Genomic DNA, 27820 nt, shown 5'->3' with positions numbered 1-27820 from the left:
CCCCCAGTTTCATCTTTCCCCTTGTGGTTCTTCCTCCCCTCCCCTCCCTTCCCCCTATTTTCTTGTTCTGATTCCTCATCCTTTTTTCCAGTCCTGATGAAGGATCTAGGCCCAAAATATTGACCTTTTACTCTTTTCCATGGACGCTGCCCGGCCTGTTGAGTTCTTCCAGCATTTTGTGTGTCATTTTGTGGTCTTTTCCTGCTTTTCTCTGCACAGATGTTTCCTGACCTGCAGAGCGTTTCCACCATGTTCTGTTCTAATTCTCTGTTTTGTGATTTTCATCTCCCACTTACCGCCCAGTAGCACTGGCCGACAGAGAGAGGACACGGCCAGGCTCCGAGATTCACACACTAGTTCAGGCTGAAATCCTTAAGAGCTGCAGGAGAATCAGCGTGCGGCCTTGTCCTTTCAGCTTAAAGTTGCTCCAGCAGCAAACATTGAATTGTCATTAGGAACTCTGCAGCTGTGGAGGAGTTTTACAGCTGATGTTTCAGACCTACCCAGGGTGGAATGGATGAATGTTTGAACATACACAATGCTTTCTTGTGGCAGCGCTCCATGGTGGGGAGAGCTTTGCCTGTGATGGACTGGGCTGTGTCCATTACTTTCTGTAGGCTTCTCCATTCGTTCGAAGTCTGTCGAAGTTTCTGGTGACATGCCGAATCTAGGCAGAGCTCTAAGAAAGTAGAGGCACTATCCTGCCTTCTTTTTTATAGTGCTTATGTGCTGGCACATCAGATGAGAAGAAAGGCGGCTGCAGAAGGCGAGGTCAAAGCGGAACTCACAGGAATTTGGAGAAATACTTAGAAAGGGGAAAACTGCGGAGCTGTGGAAAAATGACGGGAGAGGTCTCTCAGGCCATTCAAAGACTTCAGTCAGAATTCAGCTGAACTTTATTTAAATTTCTACCCTAGCATTCTACAATGCATATTCTAATACCCACTCCATCGCCAGCATGGTGTGTATTAATTTGGTATGTCTTTCAGAACACACAGCACACACTATAAACACAAAGGGTCCCTGGTATCAGACCCAAGGTTCTTACAGCTGAATGGGTCGAGCTTTCAGACTGACGAAGACGGCTTCATCCCAAGTGCCAGTGACTGAGGTGCAGGGTCGGAGAATTCCACCAAACCTCCTGCGACGAGCAACTGTCCTGGAAATCCTCCCCTGCTGGATCAGTGACATCACACCTCTTCATTGGCACTGGGTTCGAATCCCACAGACCCTGGAACTAGTGTTTCAGAAAAGTGATAAATAGGTTTTGATAAATTACTTTAAAAATCACATCATCAGCATCTAGCACGTTGTTGTAATACTTGTTGGCTTCACTGAGATATTCCACTACAATCGTATAGCTGGGTCAAAGCTGGTTAATCTCTGTCAGACTTCCAGTCCTCAGACTGAGGGTTAACAGGTCAGTTCTGTAGTGTAATACTATCACAGCACCAACATCCCAGGTTCAATTCCCAACGCTGTCAGGTTTGCTCCCACATTTGAAAGATGTGCAAGAAAGGTTTAGGAAGTTATGGGCATGTTACATTGGAGCTGGAATTGTGGTAACACTTGCAGGCATCCTCAGGCTCTGTTGATTGTTGTTGCAAACGATACATTTCACTGTGTGTTTCAATGTACACGTTACAGATAAAGCTAGTCTTTAATGGGGACACAACTGGGAAGTCCACATCTTCAGCCCAGTTTAGTTCAGGCCAATGGACTGTGGAAATCTTTGCACCAGGTTTCAGATAGAGGGACTGGACAAAGACAACCAGCTTTTGGTTTAAACCTTCATGGAAAAGCAGAAAACCTCTACCTCATACCACCTGTAAACACTCACTGCCAGATACACTGTAATATCACACCCACCACCCTCAGACTCAGCCAACAATATAGCCCACACCTTCTGTACATAATGTCGCACACCCTCTGTACACAGGAGGTTGTACAATCTCTTTATAAAACTTACACCCAGCATCAGTTCTTTATATCAAATATATTGCACAATAGACCCTGATATCTTTGAATCAAATATCACTAACCTGTATATTCGGACTATCAACTACAAGGAACAACATATAAATATGTTGCAATAGCTGCCATCTTTCTACAAATCACTGCATCACTACTAAGAGGGGGTATGGTAGCAAAATGCTATTGTGCCTCAGTGACTGAGGTTCAATTCCTGCTGCTGTCCGTAAGGAGTTTGTATGTGCTCCCCATGACTGCTTGGCTTCCCTAGTGCACTAGTTTCCTCCCGCATTCCAAAGATGCACGGGAAGGGTTACTGAGATGTTAGTATGCTCTTTGGTGGCGGAATTGTGACGAGTGCATCTTTGGATTATGTCAGTTGTTGATACAAATGCACTTCCGTCTATTTTGATGTACATGCGATAAGTAAAGCTAATCATTACCTTAACCTCAATGGCTTGTTTGCAGAACTCCCCAGGATACATACTGTTTTCCACAGTGACACAGCCCCGGAAGAGAATAAGGATGCATCAGTCCGAGCATTCTCACCAACTCCTGTGGCCAAGCTGATTCACACAAGGAGCTGTGGTCTGCAAGGTTCGGAGGGAATGAGTCAGAGAGAAGGGTTGGATGTGCCAGTGATGCCATCGTTCATTTAAAGGTGCATTCCTTAATCTAAAATGTCACACTGTAATGGTGGCCTCCCAGTGACAGTGGCGCTGTCCTGCCTCCAGGGGGCAGGAAATGCCACCTGCAAACACATCAGGTAGTGTCAGGTAGACAGAGCTAATGCTTCAGATTGAAAATCCTTTTTCAAAACTGATTCCAGTGATAAGGGAACGGTGATTATGTGGTTAGTCCAGAGGAGCTAAGGTTGGCCTTGGGTGGGGGGTGGGGGGGAGGGGAAACAAGGAGACTGAGGAGGGTGGGGGTCCTGATAGGGGGATGCAAAATCCTGAAAAGACCAGGTGATGTGGACAGAGGGTTGCGGACAGTGTCAGAAAGGACAATGGATGAAAGTAATCAGCAAGAGATCCAAGTGACTCTGACATGGGGCAAAACTTTTCCATGCAGTGAATGGAAGGAGGTTGGGGGGTGGTCATGGATTTGTTGTGTAAACTGTTGACACTGACTCCCTCTGACCCAGGAAATACAGAACAGATACAATCACATCCAATGTAAGGGGGAGGGGGGTCAGGGAGAGGTGGGAGGAGGGAGGGAGGGAGAGACTGGAAAGGAGTGGGGGATGAAGGGGGGTAAGGGTAAGGGAGGGATGACAGAGTAGTGGGGAGCAGGGGAGGATTCAGGGAGGGTAGGAGAGGAGTGAGAGGTAAGGGAAATGAATGAAGGATGCACAGGGAGGAACAAGGGGGTAGGGGAGGAGCGAGGGAGGGACAAGGGGGTAGGGGAGGAGCGAGGGAGGAACAAGGTGGTAGGGGAGGAGCGAGGGAGGGACAAAGGGGGTAGGGGATGAGCGAGGGAGGGACAAGGGGGTAGGGGAGGAGCGAGGGAGAAACAATGGGGTGGGGAGGAGCGAGGGAGGGACAAGGGGGTAGGGGAGGAGCGAGGGAGGGACAAAGGGGGTAGAGAAGGAATGAGGGAGGAGAGAGAGGGATGAGGGAAGAACACCAACTATCAACTTCAGCACCAATCCCAGACAGGGGTCAGGATGAGGAACAGTCTCACAATCTACACTCCTCAACCCACTCCTCCAAACACATCAGCTCCTCTCTCTGGAGTGCAGCTGTCCTAAATCTCCCCCTATAGCTGTCTTGTACTTCAAACACTTCCAGGTTCTCCCATTCTTCTGTACTCCAAGAAAAGCCGATTTCCCGCCCCCCCCCCCCGCAATTAATGCCCTTGCTGCCCCTCATGAATACCCAGAGATCGCCAATGACGAGTGCTGGGTTCGAAACCGAAGAGTGAAGCCTGAAGGAGGATTGGAAGGCTGGAAGTTGAGGCCCAGTGGGAAATTCAGGGGCCTAATGTCCTTGAGCATGTGAGCCCATTGGAGACCAGAGGCCAGAGATGCAGAAGTTGGAGGTCTGTTCACGTGGGTGAGTGGGAGAGAGGAAAGGGGCTCGCTTTGATGTTGTTCTGTTGCTTGCTGTGTTCGGTGTTGTGCTGCTGGGTATGTTGGTGTAGGAATGTGCAGCAACCCTTGCGGGCTGCCCACCAGCTTGTGTTGCTAATGCCAGCAGCCTATTTCACTGCATGTTTCAATGTCTTTGTGGTAAGTAAATGAATTGGAATCGCCCTTTGCACATCCACTCTTTCCAGCTGCCCCTCCTACTCATGCTCCCAGGGTCCAGCCTGGACGTTTGGTGAGCAGCTCCTGGTCCAGGGACAGGCTCGTAAGCCCAAGGAGGACCAGGACTGACTGAGGCTCCTCTCCCTGCTGCTTCCTCCATGACCACGTGGAGACACCCAGCAGCAGATGGGTTAAAAGAGCCTTGGTAAGGTCAGAAATGGGGGCACGCTGAAGACAAGGCAAGGCTGTGTAAGCTAGGAGCCACACTCATCTCGAACCACACCGCCCCCCCATGCCTCTACCCCTATTGTGCTTATATTGAATGTGTATGAACTTCACCAGTCATAGGCTGGAATGTTTGCTTGGACAAGGAAATGCAGATCCGCGGTTAGGAAATCTCCACCTTGTCGACCTGTGGAGCTGTCAGCAAGTTGGAACGAGTTTGTTCCTAATGATAGAATTTGCAAAGAGCTGTCATCCGAATGTGAAGCCACCTGGGCTGTGACAGTGTTGGACAGCCGGGGGTCTCTGTGCTTGGGGTCCTGCTCCGAGTGACCCCCTTGACGGCCCGTCAGTCACTTAGCCGATCTGGATGGATCCCGAGTACATGGTGAGAAGCAGCATTATGGAAAAGCCAGTCAGTAGGCCGGCGTTCTGTATCACAAACACAACCAGCGAGGTGGACTCCTCTCCATCCTCTTCTTTGCTGACTTCGTTCATCTCAGGAAACTGTGGAGACAGATAGTTCAGAGGCTCAGTCTCTCCGTTGCCCAGATCTGTGCAAATGTGAGCAAAGACCCAGCAACTCGCATTGTGCTGGGACTGTAAACCTCACGGATACACTGGTATAGACTCAGGCCTCAGTGAATCACCTGGTGGTCTGTGTGAACTACCTTCCGGCCCATCACGGACACCAGACACCCCACCATCCAGGACAACTTCATAAAGCCGGACGATACTGAGGATGTTCTATGAGTCTGTGGTGGCCAGTGCTATCATGTTTGCTGTTGTGTGCTGGGGCAGCAGGCTGAGGGTAGCAGACACCAACAGAATCAACAAACTCATTCGTAAGGCCAGTGATGTTGTGGGGGTGGAACTGGACTCTCTGACGGTGGTGTCTGAAAAGAGGATGCTGTCCAAGTTGCATGCCATCTTGGACAATGACTCCCATCCACTCCATAATGTACTGGTTAGGTACAGGAGTACATTCAGCCAGAGACTCATTCCACCGAGATGTAACACTGAGCGTCATAGGAAGTCATTCCTGCCTGTGGCCATCAAACTTTACAACTCCTCCCTCGGAGCGTCAGACACCCTGAGCCAATAGGCTGGTCCTGGACTTATTTTCACTTGGCATTATTTACTTATTATTATTTTAATTATTTATGGTTTTATATTGCTACATTTCTACACTATTCTTGGTTGGAGCGGCTGTAACGAAACCCAATTTCCCTCGGGATCAATATGTATGTCTGTCTGTCCCTCTGTATGATCCCCGAATCCTCTCTCCCTCCCTCTGTACAACCCCTGACCCCGCTTCTGTTCAGCCCAGGTCGTGCCTCGGCTGGAAATCGAGGCCGCCGGAACTCACCATGTCTGCCAGGGCGATGTAGAGGAACATTCCGCCGGCCAGAGCGAAGATCCAGTTGGGAGAGAAGTGGCTGCCGGCCAGGATGCCGAAGGCCAGGCCGACGTAGCAGCAGCAGGCCGACAGGAAGTTGAAGAAGAGGGCCTGTTGTAGGCTCATCCCGGCATTCAGCAGGATCACAAAGTCCCCTGTGGGGGAGCAAAGGAGAGACTGTGAGGGGGGGGCCAGTGTGTGAGAGATTGGAGAGGAGAGAGGGTGGGACCCAGAGGATCAGGGGTTGAGGGTAGGAGGGAGAAGAGGAGAGGGGTGTGGGTGGCGGGAAGTGAGGGACTGGGAGGGAAGGGCAGTTCAGAATGGAGGGTGGAGGAGAGGGGAGGGGTGAGGATGATGTGATGGGAAGGAGGGAGGATGGGGGAAAGCTGAAGGGAAGGTGAAATAGGGTTGGGCAGAGGGGAGGACAAACTCACAACGACCCCAAGATGTGACAAATCAACCAAAAGCCTCATCATGTTGAAACAATATAACCCCTAAATTTAAAATCTTCTGGTTTACCCTACTGTTACCCCCTCCATCACAGTACCCCTCTCTGCCTCCACAACCCCCCCGTCCTACACCCCTCCCTGTCCCTGTAACCCCCTCCATTGCACCACCCCTCCCAGTCTCCACAATCCCTGCCCTGCACCCCTCTGTCTCCATAACCCCCCTGTCCTACACCCCTCCCCATCTCAGTACCCCCTCCATGCCCCACACCCCTCCCTGTCTCAGTACCCCCTCCATCCCCCACACCCCTCCCTTCTGGCTCTCGGTGTCTCTGTCACCTACTCCCCTGCCTCTGCCCCAGCCCACGCACCGAGCTCATGGGGGAATTCCTCGCACAAGATAGCGACAGAGGTGCTGATGCCCTGGAAGACGGAGACGGTGAAGGAGGCTCCGATGGCCAGGCCGTCGATGAAGTTGTGCAGCCCGTCACTGAGGGTGATCATCCAGGCCAGCGTGCCGATGTCCGAGTACCGGCTCCCCTTCAGCCAGTAACAGTTGCTACGCTGCAGCTCCTGCGGGCAACACAGGCCGTGGTCACGTTTCCCCAGTCCACTCCAGTCCCTGCTGCCCACTCCCCCCTCCTCACTTGCCCCTTGGCAGGATCCAGAATAAAAGGTGGGGGGAAGGGGAGGAGATGGTGGCTGGGAGGGGGAGAGGGGAGCCAGAGTGAGAGATGGAGTACGAGAGATGAGGGAGGGGGGCGGATATTACCGGAAGATGGAGAATCGATGTTCATGCGGTCAGGTTGAAGGCTATGCAGACGGAATATGAGGTGTTGCTTCATGTATTGTGTTTTATTTATTGAGGTACAGCATGGAACGGGCCCTCCTAGCTCTTTGAGCCTTGACATCCAGCAGCCCTCGATTTAACCCTCTCCTGATCACAGTGACCAAGTAACTGGAATGTCTTTGGAGCACGCGGTCACAGGCAGTGGAGGGAGTTGAACCTGGGTCACCGGTACTGTAAAGCGTTGCGCTAACCACTGCGCTGCCTGAGAGCGGGCTCATCGCGGCAGTAGAGGGGTGACCTGTCGGACTGGGAATGGGAACTGAAGTGGCTGGCCACCATGAGATCCTGTGGTTGTTGAGGGAGGAACGATGGTGCGTGACGCAATAAACTTCCCCCGATCAACCTGGCTCCAATCAATGTCTGTACATCCAATGGGGCTGCAGTATTTCACTGGACCTGTATCTCACCAGACTGGAGCGCGTGAGCATAGACAGGGTGACACCAGGGTGGGAACAACCATTTCCCATCTGCCCCCAGCCGTGTAGATGCAGACCTTTCACTACTTCCTGTGCCCACACTGACCTGCACAGACAGTGCCCTCGAGACCACCGGCGCCCCGTCCGCCAGGCTCTGTCGCTCGCTCTCCTCGCTGTGGCCACACGGCATCAGGCGCACTTCTCCATTCTGCAGTTTCTCCATCACTCCGTCCTCCTGGTCACGCCTGCTGACCATCTGCTCGGGGCAGCAGTGGCTGTGACCCTTCCCCAGGCCCTGGTCCAAGCAGAAGAGAGTGAGTCCTCTCCCCACTGCCCCTTCCCTAGATGCCCCTGTAACTCCCTGTAGTTTCTACACCCGTCCTCATCCCTACAACACCCACCCTCTGCAACCCTCCCCATCCCTGTAATCCCGTGCGGCTTTCCTCTCTGTTCCATACCAGTAATGGCCTGTGGATACTACACCCCAGCTACTACTGTAACTTCCTCCCTTCTCCACACACCTCGCCACTGCCTCTCCAACCTCTCTCTATTACTGTAATCCACTGCAGTTCCTACACCCCTCTCTGTCTCGAACGATCCCTCCCCACCTCTGTAATCCCCTCTGGCTCCGCCAAACCAACCCCCCCCACCCCCACCCCAGCTAGCAGAACTGTGTTGTTGAGGCACAGATTGTCAGGAGCGGAGAGTCCATGGGTCCTCGGGCCCGGCCCCGCCTTCATGTCCAGCTGCAATGCAGCAGTGGTGGTGTGGTGTCATCCTGACTAGTCCTTATTGAGGAATTATCCCAGTCTCAGAGGGCCACGTTCTTCAGCCCTTTTGCCCAGTGTTCCTTATGTGTTGTGTCAAATGCCATGGGCAATCGTGGTCTTTCCATGACCATTACTGTTCTTGGCAAATCTTTCTATAAAGTGGTTGCCATTGCCTTCCTCTGGGCAGTGTCTTTACAAGATGGGTGACCCCAGCCATTATCAATACTCTTCAGAGATTGTCTGCCTGGTGTCGGTGGTCACATAACCAGGACTTGTGATCTGCACCGGCTGCTCATACGACCATCCACCACCTGCTCCCATGGCTTCACATGACCCTGATCGGGGGCTAAGTAGGTGCTACACCTTGTCCAAGGGGTGATCTGCAGGCTAGCGGAGGGAAGGAGCACCTTACACCCCCCCTCCACCCAACAGATACATTAGGGACATTTAAGATACTCTTAGATACTCTTAGATCTACTTTAAGATACGTAGATGATTGAAAAATGGGTGACAATGTGGGAGAAAAAGGTAAGATTGATCTTAGTCAATCAAAGGGTTGGCACAACATTGTGGGCCGAAGGGCCTGCACTGTACTGTGCTGTAATGTTCTATGTTCTATGTTCTGACTCCCACTTACCCCATCCTCTCTCTGTGTACAATGAGACGTCCACAGAGAAAGGACATCCTGCCCAACATGTGGGTGACCCCCCCCCCACTCCCCCAGGTCCCCTGGACCTCACGCCCCTCGACCCTCATACCTTCTGTTTGGGTCTCAGGATCATCTTCAGGATCTTCTCCGTGAAAAAGAAAAGGTAGAATCCTCCGAAGAGCACCACCGATTTCGACACGTAGTCCGGCTTCTTGGGGTCAAACCCGAACGCCTGTTCCGGAGGAACACCTCAGTGTGAAGGTCAGTGGCCAATGCCACTGGGCTCGCTCGGAGATGAATGGCACCCAGCCCTCATCCATCCGAGAAATGGGGACTGAACCCCCCCCCCCCCACCCATGCAGGACAAAGGCCAAACGAACCCAGTCAGAGCAGGGCAGCCAGAACCGCCCCATCGGGCAGTTGTGGTCACGAAAACCAACACCAACGTGACAGATACACGTTCTCCCCGTGGGTTTCCTCCCACATTCCAAAGGTGCACGGGTCAGTAGGTTATTTGGTCACATCAGAGGGAACTGGGCAGCACGAGCTCGTTGACTCGGAAGTGCCTGTTACTGCATTAAATGACTGCATGCAGTGATGTAATCACCAAGGAGGGGTGTGCGCTAGAACCACACCGGCCCCTGGGGACAGCAGGTCCCAGAGCCCCACTGGCGTACTGCCAAAGCACACAGTTCCTCTGTGAGGCCGACATCGGTCCTGCCCCAACGTGAAGAATGTTCTACAGGGGCTTTAACCTTCCACCCCCCCCCCCGCCTCCCCAGGGTGTGGCCCCAGGCAAAGGGGGTAATTCTGGAGACATGTTGGGGGTGAGGGTCATGGCACTGAGGTCTCCCTCCTGTGGAGGGAGTGGCAGCTCGCACGGGGGAACGAGGCTCCTCTTGCCGCGGCGCACCGAGAGGTTTCACGAACACAGAAGGTAAAATACGACCTGAGGGGTGTTGTTGACCTGCAGACGTCAGACCTCATCTGGAAACCAGAACAGTCACAGCAGACAGCAAACCACATTCAGAGACAACAAAGTTAGTGAGCAACATGGCCCCCCTCACTCAGTGTGCGTGGAGAATGTGCCGCTGGTTCTCAAAGCCCAAGCATTGGCAGGTTTTCCGGACAACATTGAAACACAGATCCCCCACCTCCCTCCATCTTCTCTGGCTAGCACAGCGGAGAGGGGGTCTCGGATTTGACAGGGAACGTGGGGAGCCTGATGGGAGAGACTGTTCCCTCTTGTGGAAGAATCTAGGGCAGAGCTTCAACATCTGGAAGTTAGGGTCACTTGTTGAAGTAGAAAACTACCCTGAGGATATCAGGAGATTTCGGAAGCTCCTACCAAGGAAGCGGAGACTGGGAATACTTTGTTGGTGTGTTGTTCCGCTGTGCATTGTGGGTATGCTGTGTTGGTGCCGAAAAGTGTTACGACACTTGTGTGCTATCCCAGCACGTACTGGGACTACGTTAGTCCTGACGCAAATGATGCACTTAGTCATTTGATTGACTAAGAAAAAATAAGACAGAGTTTCGGAGGTTCTTGACTGGCAAGGGCAATTAATGGCGATATTAAACCTGACTCCAATCCTGATACTAAGGTCAAGGCTTCTGGGCAATGAGGCCAAAGGTCAGGCAGGGGTCACCTGCAGCACATTCTCCATACACAGCTCGTGTCAAAGAAACACTGACATCCACAGTACCTCCGGGATGAGCTGAAAGAGGGCATTAGAGTAGAGGGTCCCAATCGCCAGAGCAATGAAGTACAACAGCAGCCGCTTGTAAAAAGTTTTCCTCATGAATGGCACCACACTGGCTCCCAGCAGGGAGCTGAGCGAGATGACCGTCACGCAGAGAAAACCGTAACCCCAGACTGATAGCCATCAGTCCAGAGAGTAGGAGACGGCAACACGGGTGGGGAGATTATTCCGTGGGAGGAGAGGAGGAGGTAGGCAGAACAGGGAAAGGCGGGAAGGGCGGAAAAAGAGAAAATCGTTAGATTAAATCAATTAATCAATCAATTCAGGATGTCTCAGTCGGACCTGTGACTGATGAAAACACACCTCCAGAGTGCTTCCACTGAAGATTAAGAGGTTCACTTCAGTCCCGGGCGTTTTCTCAAGTAACATGCCATATCTGTTCCCTGGCCACCGATACCCCCCCCCCCCCACAAAATTGGAGGGTCCATTTCTACACCCCTCAGATAGCCACTCCCACACTGACTCAGAACACCAGCTTACCATGGAATATCTGTGCCGAATTCCCAGAACCCTGCCCATCCCATACATTCTCTCTACTCCCTAACTCCTCCACCCCTTCCATTGGGCAGGATACCGAAGTTTGAGACCATTTCTCCAGACTCAAGGATAGAATCGGTCATTCACTCTCTCTCCAGTCCCCATTCTCCCTTCCCTCTAACCCCGCCCATCCTCCTCACCTGTCAATCATCTCCCCCTGGTCCTCCTCCTCCTCCTCCTCCCAGGCTCCACTCTCTTCTCCTCTCAGATTCAGGGTGAGGTTCCTGAGAAAGGTCTCAGAAATGAAAGGGTTCACGTATGAGGACCACTTGATGGACTTACTGGAGTTTGGGGGCATCTCTCCACTAGCCTGCAGGTCACCCTTGGGCAAGGTGTAGCACCTGATTAGCCCCCGATCAGGGTCATGTGAAGCCACGGGAGCAGGTGGTGGATGGTCGTATGAGCAGCTGGTGTATATCATGTCCTGGTTATGTGACCACTGACACCAGGCAGACAATCTCTGAAGAGTATTGATAATGGCTGGGGTCACCCGTCTTGTAAAGATACTGCCCAGTAGAAGGCAATGGCAAACCAGTTCTGTAGAAAAATTTGCCAAGGACAATCATGGTCATGGAAAGACCACGATCACTCACGTTATAAAACACGGCACAGAACAAACAAACTGGAGTTTAGAAGAATGTGGAGGATCTCAATGAAACCCAACAAATATTGAAAGGCTTAGACAGAGCTGGATGTGGAGAGGGTGTTTCTGATAGTGGGGGAGCCTCAGACTAGAGGGTGCAGCCTCAGAGTAGAAGGACATCCCTTTAGAAAGAGATGAGGCAGAATTTCTTTAGCCAGAGAATTGTGAATCTGTGGAATTCATTGTCACGGATGGCTGTGGAGGCCGAGTCACTGGATATATTTAAAGTGGAGATTGATGGGTTCTTGACTAGTCAGGGTAGAAGGCAGGAGAATGGATTCTCACTGCTACCATCAGCGAGGAGATCCAGGAGCCTGAAGACACACATGCATCATTTTAGGAACAGCTACTCCACCCCCACCATCTGTTTGTTGAATGGACAATGAACCCATGAACACCTCCTCACTATTTTTGCTCTAGTTTAATCTTTTATTATATATATATATTTCTTATTATTATTTACAGTACTTTTTATGTGTTGCACCATATTGCTATTGTAAAACAATATAACGATGTCTCTTAGATAATAAATCTGATTCTGAATGGGGTTGGGAGGGAAAATAAATCAGCCATGATGGAACGGCAGAGGCTCGATGGGCCGAATGACCTAATTCTGACCCTATGTCTTATGGTTGCTACTTCCCCAAGGGCCTTAAGACCTGATTCAAATTTACTGCTATTGTTCCACAGCCAAGGTAAGACAAAATCCTGCCAAGGTATCCCAGTACTAACCCCAAGTCCCAGCCTCACTGGGGAAATTGTTATGCACACCCACTCCCAGAACAGGGACATGTTATTCGAGAAACCGTATCCGTCCAGTCACAGAGCAGATGGAGAAACAAAGCTGGTCACTGGGTTTCAGGTGGGAGGTCCGGCATGGTACCTGCCCCGGTTTGCGTTGCCTGTGACTGGGGCTCCAATTTCAACAGGCAAACACTGGCTCCACGTTGATTGAGCTGCTTTAGATTGGACCCCTTCTGTGGCATCGGCCTCCTCCGAGGTAATTCTCAGGGGGGTGTGGGGTGCAACTCAGGAAGCCCCATTTCAGGCCGGGCATTGCCCACCCAACCTCAGGTCTTTGCTGAGGTTACCAGACGGTGTGGGTCTCCCTTCTGGTCTGAAACCCATTGAGTCAGCGGTTACTTACACCATTGGAATGGGCTTCGACACTCTGTCACCCACAGTACACACGTGTCACACGGGCAACGGGGCTCTTCACTTACAGATCGGTTCAGGAGTCTAACATTGTGGGCCTGAGATCAAGGCGAAACACTGTTCCCCAGTCAGGTTTGCAGACTGCATGGTAAGGAGCAGGACAAACCCACAAGGCTTGGGTAATGGGGTGCGGGCGCGTGGAGGCTGCCCAAACTGGGCTTTGTTTCCAGTCGAAATTCAGACCCAACTTCAGTAACCTAGGTCAAATGTCTTGACCCCAACCTTCACTCAGGTCAAATGTCTTGACCCCAACCCTCATTCAGGTCAAAGGCCTTTACCACAACCCCAGACACCTAGGTTAAAGATCTTAACCCAACCTTCACACTGGTCAAAGGTCTCTACCCCAACCTACTCACCCCAGGCAAAGGTCTTGACCCCAATCTTCACTATGTCAAAAGTCTTAACCTGAATGCCACATCCCCAAGTTAAAGGTCTTGACCCCAAATCTCACTCCTGTCAAACATCCTGTCCCAGACCTCACTCAGGTCAAGGTTCTTGACCCGAGGTCTCATCAAGTCATAATTCTTGCCCCCAACCCTCTTCTGGGGGACAGGACCACAGCTGTTTCAGCGGGTGAGAAACACGAGCAGAGCCGGAAGGTAATCCCACAGGCACTCAGAGTGTGGAAGCAGTTCCAGTAATTGTGTCCCAGGGAAGCTCAACAGAGGGGGTGAGAGGGCGAGAGGGTGGGGGTTACATGAGTACTCCACCTCTGGAATCAACTGCAGAATGGTGGTGGACGTCAGGGTACCGATAGCCAGGGCAACGAGGTAGATGAGAATCCTGCGGAAGAAACGCTTCCCCTGGCAGAGGGTGACGGCGGCTCCAAGCAGTGAGCTGATGTTTATCACTGACACGCTGACGAAGCCCAAGCCCCAGACTGTGCCAGAGGAAGCCAGCATGGCCGCGTTATTGACCCAGCCAGAGGGACACTCACACCCCCTTCACACTCAGTGACCCAGCCTGAGGGACACTCACACCCCCTTCACACTCAGTGACCCAGACACTCACACCCCGTACACACTCAGTGACCCAGCCTGAGGGACACTCACACCCCGTACACACTCAGTGACCCAGCCACTCACACCCCTTCACACTCAGTGACCCAGACACTCACACCCCCTTCACACTCAGTGACCCAGCCTGAGGGACACTCACACCCCGTACACACTCAGTGACCCAGCCACTCACACCCCCTTCACACTCAGTGACCCAGACACTCACACCCCCTTCACACTCAGTGACCCAGACACTCACACCCCGTACACACTCAGTGTCCCAGCCACTCACACCCCTTCACACTCAGTGACCCAGCCAGAGGGACACTCACACCCCGTACACACTCAGTGACCCAGCCTGAGGGACACTCACACCCCTTCACACTCAGTGACCCAGCCTGAGGGACACTCACACCCCTTCACACTCAGTGACCCAGCCAGAGGGACACTCACACCCCGTACACACTCAGTGACCCAGCCTGAGGGACACTCACACCCCGTACACACTCAGTGACCCAGACACTCACACCCCGTACACACTCAGTGACCCAGCCTGAGGGACACTCACACCCCCTTCACACTCAGTGTCCCAGCCTGAGGGACACTCACACCCCGTACACACTCAGTGACCCAGACACTCACACCCCGTACACACTCAGTGACCCAGCCTGAGGGACACTCACACCCCGTACACACTCAGTGACCCAGACTGAGGGACACTCACACCCCCTTCACACTCAGTGACCCAGCCAGAGGGACACTCACACCCCGTACACACTCAGTGACCCAGCCAGAGGGACACTCACACCCCCTTCACACTCAGTGACCCAGACACTCACACCCCTTCACACTCAGTGTCCCAGCCTGAGGGACACTCACACCCCCTACACACTCAGTGACCCAGACACTCACACCCCTTCACACTCAGTGTCCCAGCCTGAGGGACACTCACACCCCGTACACACTCAGTGACCCAGACACTCACACCCCGTACACACTCAGTGACCCAGCCTGAGGGACACTCACACCCCGTACACACTCAGTGACCCAGACTGAGGGACACTCACACCCCCTTCACACTCAGTGACCCAGCCAGAGGGACACTCACACCCCCTTCACACTCAGTGACCCAGCCACTCACACCCCGTACACACTCAGTGACCCAAACACTCACACCCCCTTCACACTCAGTGACCCAGCCTGAGGGACACTCACACCCCCTACACACTCAGTGTCCCAGCCTGAGGGACACTCACACCCCGTACACACTCAGTGACCCAGCCAGAGGGACACTCACACCCCGAACACACTCAGTGACCCAGCCAGAGGGACACTCACACCCCGAACACACTCAGTGACCCAGCCAGAGGGACACTCACACCCCGTACACACTCAGTGACCCAGCCTGAGGGACACTCACACCCCCTTCACACTCAGTGACCCAGACACTCACACCCCCTTCACACTCAGTGACCCAGCCTGAGGGACACTCACACCCCGTTCACACTCAGTGACCCAGACACTCACACCCCGTACACACTCAGTGACCCAGACACTCACACCCCGTACACACTCAGTGACCCAGCCTGAGGGACACTCACACCCCGTTCACACTCAGTGTCCCAGCCACTCACACCCCTTCACACTCAGTGACCCAGACACTCACACCCCCTACACACTCAGTGACCCAGACACTCACACCCCCTACACACTCAGTGACCCAGCCTGAGGGACACTCACACCCCCTACACACTCAGTGTCCCAGCCTGAGGGACACTCACACCCCGTACACAATCAGTGACCCAGACACTCACACCCCGTACACACTCAGTGACCCAGACACTCACACCCCGTACACACTCAGTGACCCAGCCTGAGGGACACTCACACCCCGTACACACTCAGTGACCCAGCCTGAGGGACACTCACACCCCGTACACACTCAGTGACCCAGCCTGAGGGACACTCACACCCCGTTCACACTCAGTGACCCAGACACTCACACCCCCTTCACACTCAGTGACCCAGCCACTCACACCCCGTACACACTCAGTGACCCAGCCAGAGGGACACTCACACCCCGTACACACTCAGTGTCCCAGCCACTCACACCCCCTTCACACTCAGTGACCCAGACACTCACACCCCGTACACACTCAGTGACCCAGACACTCACACCCCGTACACACTCAGTGACCCAGCCTGAGGGACACTCACACCCCCTTCACACTCAGTGACCCAGCCTGAGGGACACTCACACCCCGTACACACTCAGTGACCCAGACACTCACACCCCCTTCACACTCAGTGACCCAGCCTGAGGGACACTCACACCCCCTTCACACTCAGTGACCCAGACACTCACACCCCGTACACACTCAGTGACCCAGACACTCACACCCCGTACACACTCAGTGACCCAGCCTGAGGGACACTCACACCCCGTACACACTCAGTGACCCAGACACTCACACCCCGTACACACTCAGTGACCCAGCCTGAGGGACACTCACACCCCATTCACACTCAGTGACCCAGACACTCACACCCCGTACACACTCAGTGACCCAGACACTCACACCCCGTACACACTCAGTGACCCAGCCTGAGGGACACTCACACCCCCTTCACACTCAGTGACCCAGACACTCACACCCCGTACACACTCAGTGACCCAGACACTCACACCCCCTTCACACTCAGTGACCCAGACACTCACACCCCCTTCACACTCAGTGACCCAGACACTCACACCCCGTACACACTCAGTGACCCAGCAAGGGTCAGTCACAACGGAGAAACACAGAGGGACAGACAAACCATACACAGCAAGACCCCACTGTCCTCAGTACCACCCCTCCACAGTGTGACCCTCCCTCAGTACCACCCTTCCCAGTGTGACCCTCCCTCATACCACCCCTCCCACGGTGTGACCCTCCCTCATACCACCCCTCCCACGGTGTGACCTTCCCTCAGTACCACCCCTCCACAGTGTGACCCTCCCTCAGTACCACCCTTCCCAGTGTGACCCTCCCTCAGTACCACCGCTCCCACAGTGTGACTCTCCCTCAGTACCACCCTTCCCAGTGTGACCCTCCCTCATACCACCCCTCCCACGGTGTGACCCTCCCTCATACCACCCCTCCCACAGTGTGACCCTCCCTCAGTACTACCCCCCCACAGTGTGAACCCCCCTCAGTACCACCCTTCCCAGTGTGACCCTCCCTCATACCACCCCTCCCACGGTGTGACCCTCCCTCATACCACCCCTCCCACACTGTGACCTACCCTCAGTACTACCCCCCCACAGTGTGAACCCCCCTCAGTACCACCCTTCCCTTGGTAATGATGGATGGGGAGGTACAGAGTGAATGGGGTAGGCTGATCTGGTGACGCACCTTCAGTGGTTGTGGGTTTCTGTCCTCCCGTCTCCTCGTCTTCCTCATCCTCCTGGTTTTCCAGCTCACAGGCTCTGCTTTCTAACTGTTGCAGGATGGTGGGGCAGACGTGGGTGAAGGTGGCACCGTCGATACGGCTGCTGTCGGTCAGGTTGTGCACTGCAAAGATCTCAGAAGATGCCAGGCACTGAGAGAGGAGAGAGAAGGATGGAGTGAAAGAGAGGATAGAATGACGGAGAGAGGGAGAAATGAAAAAAGGATGGAGTGAAGGAGAGTGATTTACGGAGGGGATGAGGGGAGAAGGAGGGAGGCAATAATCACCTTGGAGAGACTGATGTTGCCCACTGCACTCTCCATCTTGGTGGTCCCGACGCCCACATCCAGCCGGTTCAGGAGAGCCTTCAGCTGGGGCAGCAGCATTGTCCCATTGTCCCCATAGCGATTCAGCAGGTCGTGAAGAAAGGCGGCAGGCAGCACCGTAACATCCCCCTGCACTCCTACGGCCCCCAGCAAGACCACCAGCCCACAGGCCAAGCAGATGCTGTGCCAACCCCGCCACAGGTACATACTGCAAGAGACAGACAGGTGAGTGAAGCTGTGCTGGGGGTGGAATGTCCCTTTACAACAGAGATGAGGGGCCAGAAGGTGGGGAAACTGAACAATTCATTGCCGCAGATGGCCATGGAGACAAGTCATTGGGTATATTTAAAGGTGAATGGGTTCTTCCCTCCAAGAGGACCACAACCTTGTTGTGATTTAGAGGTTTGACCCAGAGATCTACACTGGCCAGAGTCAGGGTTTCACGCAGAGATCTACACTGGCTGGAGTCAGGGTTTGACCCAGAGATCTACACTGGCCGGAGTCAGGGTTTGACCCAGAGATCTACACTGGCCGGAGTCAGGGTTTGACCCAGAGATCTACACTGGCTGGAGTCAGGGTTTGACCCAGAGATCTACACTGGCTGGAGTCAGGGTTTGACCCAGAGATCTACACTGGCTGGAGTCAGGGTTTGACCCAGAGATCTACAGTGGCCGGAGTCAGGGTTTGACCCAGAGATCTACACTGGCCGGAGTCAGGGTTTGACCCAGAGATCTACACTGGCCGGAGTCAGGGTTTGACCCAGTGATCTACACTGGCCGGAGTCAGGGTTTGACCCAGAGATCTATATTGGCCGGAGTCAGGGTTTGACCCAGAGATCTATACTGGCCGGAGTCAGGGTTTGACCCAGAGATCTACACTGGCCGGAGTCAGGGTTTGACCCAGAGATCTACACTGGCCGGAGTCAGGGTTTGACCCAGAGATCTACACTGGCCGGAGTCAGGGTTTGACCCAGAGATCTACACTGGCCGGAGACAGGGTTTGACTCGGAGATCTACAGTGGCCGGAGTCAGGGTTTGACCAAGAGATCTACACTGGCCGGAGTCAGGGTTTGACCCGGAGATCTACACTGGCCGGAGTCAGGGTTTGACCCGGAGATCTACACTGGCCGGAGTCAGGGTTTGACCCGGAGATCTACACTGGCCGGAGTCAGGGTTTGACCCGGAGATCTACACTGGCTGGAGTCAGAGTTGGACCTGGAGACCTACACTGGCTGGAGTCAGAGTTGGACCTGGAGACCTACACTGGCTGGAGTCAGAGTTGGACCTGGAGATCTACGCTGGCTGCAGTTGGGGCTTTATGCTTAGGCCCTTGGTCAGGTCTCCCAAGCCAAACAGGTCAAAGGGCAGAGGCCAGACTAAGAGTGGTTTCCTGGTTCTCCAGGTTCAGAGATTCAGCTCAGGGCTAACAAATTGTTAAAGAAACAGCAATAAGAATCCTTCTACATCTGAGTGTGACGGTATTCCTGAGTCTCCACCCGGGACTTGAATGACTGACAGTAATGAAAGAAACGAGTAGAAGCTACTGAGAAGTTGAGTGAAGCCCTGAGCTCTGCTGGAGATAGAGGGGCTTTGTTACTGCCCTAAATGCCAGCGCCGTAACAGTCACTAGGTTCTCGATTTGTAAGTTCGTTCATAGTCCAAGTTTAATTGTCATTCAACCATGAACGAATACCCATCGATACAACCAAACGAAACAGCGTTTCATCAAATGTCACGGGGAGAATGCAGGAGAAAGAAAGGCAAAGATTAGCTTCACTCTTCACATTTACATCGAAACACAGTGAAATGCACCGCTTGTGTCAATGACCAACACAGTCCAAGGGTGCGGGGGTGGAGGGGGCAGCCCGCAAGTGTCGCTGTGCTTTTGGTGCCAGCACGATGTGCCCACAATTCACTAATGCCAGCCTGTTCTGTTATGTTTTGTATCTTCAAAACATTAAACTAATTCAAATGAAGACACAGGAGTCAATCCCGTAATGATTTGTGTAAAGCACAAAGAATGCTTAATCAAACAATATATTAACAATATTACTGAAATATTAAATACAATACACATACGAGTAAAATGAGTCAATGACCAACAGGGTCCAAGGCGCCAACACAGCCTGCCCACAACTCACTAACCCGTACATCCTTGGGAGGAAACCAGAGCACCCGGAGAAAACACAGGCAGTTACCAGGGAAGAAGGTACAATCTCCTTACAGACACCAACAGGAACTGAACCCCAATGTTACAGCCGATGCTGTCCAGTGATAGGCTAGTCCGTGTGAAAGGGGTCAAGAGGGAAAATAGATCAACCCTGATGGAATGATGAAGCATACTCGATGGGCCAAATGGCCTAAAATTCTGCCCCTATGTCTTATGGTTTTATTCACCAACAACCACCTTTTTGTTTAAACTGCAATTGTGGATAACAGCCAGATCAGAAATGCTGATCAAGTCAACTAGTTCCCAAAGAGATCTCTGATAGGCCAGTCAGATGGTTCACTGCTGCTCAGCGATAGAACACAAAAAAAATATGTACAATTAAAAAATAGCAGAAATACTGGAGTTGTGATGATCATGATGAAGTCTGCTGGAGAGAGACATTTATATGCACGCTGTCCTCCATAATTCAGAAAGATTGAAGGATAAGGTTACAGGGTGACAAAACGTGACCAGAGCACTTGGAACTAAAAACTAATCTCTACCGGGAGAAAACAGCACCTGATCTTTCCGCACTGTTCTCCAGCAGCTTAAGGACCAAGTCCAGCCAGAACGTAACTCACAATTGCTCTTGAAAGTCAGGTATTAACCCGCCTGCCAACAACCGAGCATTGCCATCCTGGTCCCCTTTGTGATAGCTTATGAAGAAGCATGCGACTCCCTCCCGGAGATGATCGGTGTTTGTGCACTCGACTCTCGAAGGCTTGGACCCCATCGTCGCAGGTGTTTCCAACCACAGCGTCTGGAAGGTTGTTCCTGAGGCTTTGCACAGTGAAGGAAGCTTCGACCCAGTGGGCAGAGCTGGGAACGGCTCCGTGACTGTTGACATAGGAAGTTGTGATGGGAGAGTGAGTGAGCACAGGAAGCGAGGGCAGTCTACCTCTGTGCCATCCTCTCCAGAGAGGACGAGAATGAGGGCAAAACCCTCCGTTCCCTGACTTACAGGAATCCTGCAGCCCAAGTGCTGCCCAAGAAGGCACGGTAGAGTAGTGCTTAGCGTAATGTTATTACAGCGCCTGCAACCCGGGTTGAACCCATGACCCCCTGGTGGTCCGGTTTCTCGCACAGCCCAAAGACGTACGGGTTAAGGTTCGTGAGTTGTGGGCACGCCAGAAGCGTGGTGACACTCGCAGCCCATCCTTGGACTGTGGCGGTCGTTGACACAAATGACACACTTCACTGCGTGTTTCCAAGTACCTGTGACAATTAAAGCTTATCTTCCAACTGATTCATTCAACAGAGGGGCAGGAGGGACAGGAGGGTGGAGGGTGGGAAAGCGGGGTGATGAGGAGGGCAGGAAGGAGAAGGTGAAAGATGGAGAGTAGGAGTGGAGGGCCGACAGGACGGATGGTGGGAGGAGGGGAGTGGACACAAGCTCTCCACCAAGTCTGCATTAGGCTTCTCCGTCATAGACAAGGCAGTGTTGAGGGCACCGAACCTGACTCAGGGTCTCACTGCTTCCCCCGGGATCGAGACCACCTGCAATCCTCTTACCTCAACAGTCCGCCAGTCCCCGCTCAGGGATGGGGGAGTCTAACGGCGGGCGGGGGAAGGTGCCAGCTGCTGATGGGAGCAGAACCGATCATTACACTCCCAGCTCCTGGAGATGGGAAAGCACATCATTCAGAGCTGGGCAGAAGCTCGGGGCAGCCCCAGCCCCAGCCAAACACAAAGCCAGTCCTGCGGGTGAGGTCAGGGAACTCTGCAGTGGGGCTCGTTCACAGAACAGCCCAAACTTCAGAGGGTCTCTCACTCCTCTGTAAACCATCATCTCCCACCACCTCCCCTCAACCTCTCCCGCCACCTCCCCTCAACCTCTCCCGCCACCTCCCCTCAACCTCTCCCGCCACCTCCCCTCAACCTCTCCCGCCACCTCCCCTCAACAAACTATTAGATCTGACACCAATGTGACTAAACACATTGATGAAGGAACAGCAGTAGGTGTAGTGTATGTGGATTTCAGCAAGGCCTTTGATAAACCACCCGTGCAAGGTGTATTGAGAAAGTAAGGAGGCATGGGATCCAAGGGGACATTGCTTTGTGGATCCCAAACTGGCTTGCCCACAGAAGGCAAAGAGTGGTTGTAGACAGGTCATATTCTGCATGGAGGTCAGTCACCAGTGGAGTGCCTCAGGGATCTGATCTGGGACCCTTACTCTTCATGAATTTTATAAATGACCTGGATGAGAAAGTGGAGGGATGGGTTAGTAAAATTTGCTGGTGACACACAGGTTGGGGGGTGTTGTGGACAGTGTGGAGGACTGTCAGAGGTTACAGTGGGACATTGATAGGATGCAAATCTGGGCTGAGAAGTGGCAGATGGAGTTCAACCCAGATAAGTGTGAAGTGGTTCATTTTGATAGGTCAAATATGATGGCAGAATATAGCATTAATGGTAAGACTCTTGGCAGTGTGGAGGATCAGAGGGATCTTGGGGTCCGAGTCCATAGAATGCTCAAAGCAGCTGCACAGGTTAACTCTGTGGTTAAGAAGGCATATGGTGTATTGACCTTCATCAATCGTGGAATTTAACTTAGGAGCCGAGGTAATGTTGCAGCTATATAGGACCCTGGTCAGGCCCCACTTGGGAGTACTGTGCTCAGTTCTGGTCACCTGACTACAGGAAGGATGTGGAAGCTATAGAAAGGGTGCAGAGGAGATTTACAAGGATGTTGCCTGGATTGGGGAGCATGCCTTCTGAGAATAGGTTGAGTGAACTCAGCCTTTCTCCTTGGAGCAAAGGGGGATGAGAGATGACCTGATAGAGGTGTACAAGATGATGAGAGGCATTGATTGTGTGGATAGTCAGAGGCTTTTTCCCCAGGGCTGAAATGGTTGCCACAAGAGGACACAGGTTTAAAGTGCTGGGGAGTAGGTACAGAGGAGATGTCAGGAGTAATTGTTTTACGCAGAGAGTGGTGAGTGCATGGAATGAGCTGCTGGCAACGGTGGTGGAGGCAGATACGATAGGGTCTTTTAAGAGGTTTTTAGTAAGGTACACGAAGATTAGTAAAATAGAGGGCTAAAGGTAACCCTAGTAACTGCTAAGGTAGGGACATGTTTGGCACAACTTTGTGGGCCGAAGGGCCTCTATTGTGCTGTAGGTTTTCTATGTTCCTAAACCAGGCCAGTGGAAACAATTTGCCTAACTTTGATGCATTTCCTGATTCGAACATGGAACAATACAGGTCCTTCAGCACACAATGTGTGCAATCCTCCTAACCTGCTCCAAGATCAATCCCCTCGACATTATCCTCCATTTCTCTATCATCCATGTTCTATCTAAATTTCCCTAATGTACAATATCTGCCTCGACCACCAGTGCATTCCACACACCTACCACTCTCTGTGTGAAAAACCCTACCCCTGACATCCCGCCCAATACTTTCCTCCACTATACCCGCTGGTATTAGCCACTTCCGGCCTGAGAAAAGCCTCTGACTGTCCACTCTATTCATGCACCCCATCGGATCATACACCTGGATCAAGTCACCACTCAGCAGAATTCAGAACATGCACCAATCGTATGAAATATGATTCAGATCCAGGCTGTACCATTCCTGCCCTGCGATAGATGATCGTCAGTTTTATAGGCTGAGACTCGTCCCCACCGGTGTAGATACAGTGATAGGCCTATCCCCACCGGTGTTATACAGTGACGGACCCATCCCCATCGGTACCGTAACCCGGTGTTATACAGTGACGGACCCATCCCCATCGGTACCGTAACCCGGTGTTATACAGTGACGGACCCGTCCCCACCGGTACCGTACCCCGGTGTTATACAGTGACAGACCCATCCCCACCGGTACCGTACCCCAGTGTTATACAGCGACAGGCCCATCCCCACTGGTACAGTACCCCGATGTTATACAGCATCAGACCCATCCCCACTGGTACCGTACCCCAGTGTTACAGTGACAGGCCCGTCCCTACCGGTACTGTACCCCGGTATTACACAGTGACAGGCCCGTCCCTACTGGTACTGTACCCCGGTGTTACTCAAGTTAACAGGCCCGTCCCCACCGGTACTGTACCCTGATGTTATACAGTGTCAGACCCGTCCCCACTGGTACCGTACCCGGTGTTACACAGTGTCAGACCCGTCCCCACCGGTACCGTACCCCGATGTTATACAGTGTCAGACCCGTCCCCACCGGTACCGTACCCGGTGTTACACAGTGTCAGACCCGTCCCCACCGGTACCGTACCCCGATGTTATACAGCGACAGGCCCATCCCCATTGGTACTGTACCCCGATGTTATACAGTGACAGGCCCGTCCCCACCGGTACCGTACCCCGATGTTATACAGCGACAGGCCCATCCCCATTGGTACTGTACCCTGATGTTATACAGTGTCAGGCCCGTCCCCATCGGTACCGTACCCGGTGTTACACAGTGTCAGACCTGTCCCCACCGGTACCGTACCCAGTGTTACACAGTGACAGACCCGTCCCCACCGGTACCGTACCCGGTGTTATACAGTGTCAGACCCGTCCCCACTGGTACCGTACCCGGTGTTATACAGTGTCAGACCCGTCCCCACTGGTACTGTACCCGGTGTTATACAGTGTCAGACCCGTCCCCACTGGTACCGTACCCGGTGTTATACAGTGTCAGACCCGTCCCCACTGGTACCGTACCCGGTGTTATACAGTGTCAGACCCGTCCCCACTGGTACCGTACCCAGTGTTACACAGTGACAGACCCGTCCCCACTGGTACTGTACCCGGTGTTATACAGTGTCAGACCCGTCCCCACTGGTACCGTACCCGGTGTTATACAGTGTCAGACCCGTCCCCACTGGTACTGTACCCGGTGTTATACAGTGTCAGACCCGTCCCCACCGGTACTGTACCCCGATGTTATACAGTGTCAGACCCGTCCCCACTGGTACCGTACCCGGTGTTATACAGTGTCAGACCCGTCCCCACTGGTACTGTACCCGGTGTTATACAGTGTCAGACCCGTCCCCACTGGTACCGTACCCGGTGTTACACAGTGACAGGCCCGTCCCCACTGGTACCGTACCTGGTGTTACACAGTGACAGGCCCGTCCCCACTGGTACTGTACCCCGATGTTATACAGTGTCAGACCCGTCCCCACCGGTACCGTACCCGGTGTTACACAGTGTCAGGCCCGTCCCCACCGGTACCGTACCCGGTGTTACACAGTGTCAGGCCCGTCCCCACCGGTACCGTACCCCGGTGTTATACAGCGACAGACCCGTCCCCATTGGTACTGTACCCCGATGTTATACAGTGACAGGCCCGTCCCCACTGGTACCGTACCCGGTGTTACACAGTGACAGGCCCGTCCCCACTGGTACCGTACCCGGTGTTACACAGTGACAGGCCAACCTGGCGTGAGCCCAAGGTGCCAGAGAACATTGGAGAAAAGCAGGGGCCGTCTGGGCCAGGTTCAGAGTGAAATTACCTTCACATGTAACATCATCAAACCTGCAGCCAGATCCGAAATTGCTGGGAATTTGCAATTCGGGCAACGTCCACTGAGGGAGAATAACACTTCCTTTATCAGGAAATTCTACCCGTAGTTCTCAGCCCAGAAACCGTTTCTCCCTCCCCAGATACTGCCAAACCTCCCTTGTATTTGTAGTGATCTTGCCACACCATCCCATCACTCACTCCCAGGGTCAGACACAGAGTGAAGCTCCCTCCACACCATCCCATCACACACTCCCGGGGTCAGACACAGAGTGAATCTCCCTCCACACCATCCCATCACTCACTCCCGGGGTCAGACACAGAGTGAATCTCCCTCCACACCATCCCATCACTCACTCCCGGGGTCAGACACAGAGTGAAGCTCCCTCCACACCGTCCCATCACACACTCCCAGGGTCAGACACAGAGTGAAACTCCCTCCACACCGTCCCATCACACACTCCCAGGGTCAGACACAGAGTGAATCTCCCTCCACACCGTCCCATCACACACTCCCAGGGTCAGACACAGAGTGAAGCTCCCTCCACACCGTCCCATCACACACTCCCGGGGTCAGACACAGAGTGAATCTCCCTCCACACCGTCCCATCACACACTCCCAGGGTCAGACACAGAGTGAAGCTCCCTCCACACCGTCCCATCACTCACTCCCGGGGTCAGACACAGAGTGAATCTCCCTCCACACCGTCCCATCACACACTCCCAGGGTCAGACACAGAGTGAAGCTCCCTCCACAACGTCCCATCACACACTCCCGGGGTCAGACACAGAGTGAAGCTCCCTCCACACCGTCCCATCACTCACTCCCAGGGTCAGACACAGAGTGAAGCTCCCTCCACACCGTCCCATCACACACTCCCGGGGTCAGACACAGAGTGAAGCTCCCTCCACACCTTCCCATCACACACTCCCGGGGTCAGACACAGAGTGAATCTCCCTCCACACCGTCCCATCACACACTCCCAGGGTCAGACACAGAGTGAAGCTCCCTCCACAACGTCCCATCACACACTCCCAGGGTCAGACACAGAGTGGCAACATTCTGGTGTAATTTCTATTGTCTATTTGCAGTGCAGTAATTGTGTTTGCCACTGTTTTGTATATATTGTATAGCACCGATATTTGTAACAAAGGATTGTGTAATAAAAAAAAGGGTCAGACACAGAGTGAATCTCCCTCCACACAGACCCATCACTCACTCCCGGGGTCAGACACAGAGTGAAGCTCCCTCCACACCGTCCCATCACACACTCCCGGGGTCAGACACTGAGTGAATCTCCCTCTGCACCGTCCCATCACACACTCCCGGGGTCAGACACAGAGTGAAGCTCCCTCCACACCGTCCCATCACACACTCCCGGGGTCAGACACAGAGTGGATCTCCCTCCAACAATCCCATCACACACATACAGGGTCAGACACAGAGTGAGTTCCCTCCACACTATCCCATCACTCACACCCGGGATCAGACACAGAGTGAATCTCCCTCCACACCGTCCCATCACACACTCCCGGGATCAGACACAGAGTGAGCTCCCTCCACGTTGTCCCATCACTCACACCCGGGATCAGACACAGAGTGAATCTCCCTCCACACCGTCCCATCACTCACACCCGGGATCAGACACAGAGTGAATCTCCCTCCACACCGTCCCATCACACACTCCCGGGATCAGACACAGAGTGAGCTCCCTCCACGTTGTCCCATTACTCACTCCCGGGGTCAGACACAGAGTGAGCTCCCTCCACGTTGTCCCATTACTCACTCCCGGGGTCAGACACAGAGTGAGCTCCCTCCACGTTGTCCCATTACTCACTCCCGGGGTCAGACACAGAGTGAGCTCCCTCCACGTTGTCCCATCACACACTCCCGGGATCAGACACAGAGTGAGCTCCCTCCACGTTGTCCCATCACATGCGGAAGGACGGGTTAGATCCCCAGGGAGGTTCTCCTCTGAGCCGGGGGCCGGCCGATGGCCAGGCTGCGACATCACTGACACGTTTCCAACCTCCCGGCCTCTGATCAGGGCTGCATCCCTGCCCGGCCCCCAGGCTCAGTCTCACCCGAGGCCCGCAAGCACGCACCTCCGCCGGGATCGCCGCCCTCCCGTGGGGGCCGGGGCCGCTGGAAGAAGCGCCTGACCTTGCGGGACGCCGCTCCGGGTCTCCGCTGCCGCAGATACACAGTCGCTGTCGGGCAATGTAACCTGTCTGCGTCAGTCGACCAATGACAGCCCA

At 53.5% G+C, this 27820-nt stretch overlaps 1 protein-coding gene across 4 annotated transcripts; it reads right to left on the bottom strand.

Moving 5' to 3' along the window:
• Positions 1-878: 878 nt before the first annotated feature.
• Positions 879-27820, bottom strand: slc39a14 (solute carrier family 39 member 14). Of its 4 annotated transcripts, none has more exons than XR_009510623.1 (10): positions 27668-27820; positions 17850-18096; positions 17529-17715; positions 10681-10850; positions 9084-9206; positions 7662-7850; positions 6661-6862; positions 5814-5998; positions 2415-4951; positions 879-1237 (listed from the first exon to the last, which is right to left on the bottom strand). XR_009510623.1 is itself a non-coding variant. In XM_059962074.1 (10 exons), exons 3-10 carry the CDS (start codon positions 18093-18095, stop codon positions 4802-4804), a joined length of 1452 nt encoding a protein of 483 aa, XP_059818057.1. In that variant the 5' UTR covers position 18096; positions 21609-21714; positions 27668-27817; the 3' UTR covers positions 879-4801. The 4 variants fall into 4 exon arrangements, 3 of the variants coding, with proteins under 3 accessions (XP_059818057.1, XP_059817996.1, XP_059818163.1); XM_059962074.1 differs by adding an exon at positions 21609-21714 and having other exon boundaries at positions 879-4951; positions 27668-27817; XM_059962013.1 differs by having other exon boundaries at positions 879-4951.

This window comes from Hypanus sabinus, chromosome 1, assembly GCF_030144855.1.
Source record: "Hypanus sabinus isolate sHypSab1 chromosome 1, sHypSab1.hap1, whole genome shotgun sequence".
Classification (NCBI taxonomy): Eukaryota; Metazoa; Chordata; class Chondrichthyes; order Myliobatiformes; family Dasyatidae; genus Hypanus; species Hypanus sabinus.
The sequence above is the reverse complement of the archived record's forward strand: the minus strand, read 5'-3'. Positions and strand labels throughout refer to the sequence as shown.

Excerpts from the sequence above, each read along its gene's own strand:
- slc39a14 (XM_059962013.1), bottom strand. The coding sequence starts at position 18,095 with ATGTACCTGTGGCGGGGTTGGCACAGCATCTGCTTGGCCTGTGGGCTG. Across the intron at positions 10,851-17,528 it reads GAAACCCACAACCACTGAAG|TCTGGGGTTACGGTTTTCTC; the intron begins GTGCGTCACCAG and ends GATGGCTATCAG. Across the intron at positions 9,207-10,680 it reads TCTTTCAGCTCATCCCGGAG|GCGTTCGGGTTTGACCCCAA; the intron begins GTACTGTGGATG and ends CCTCCGGAACAG.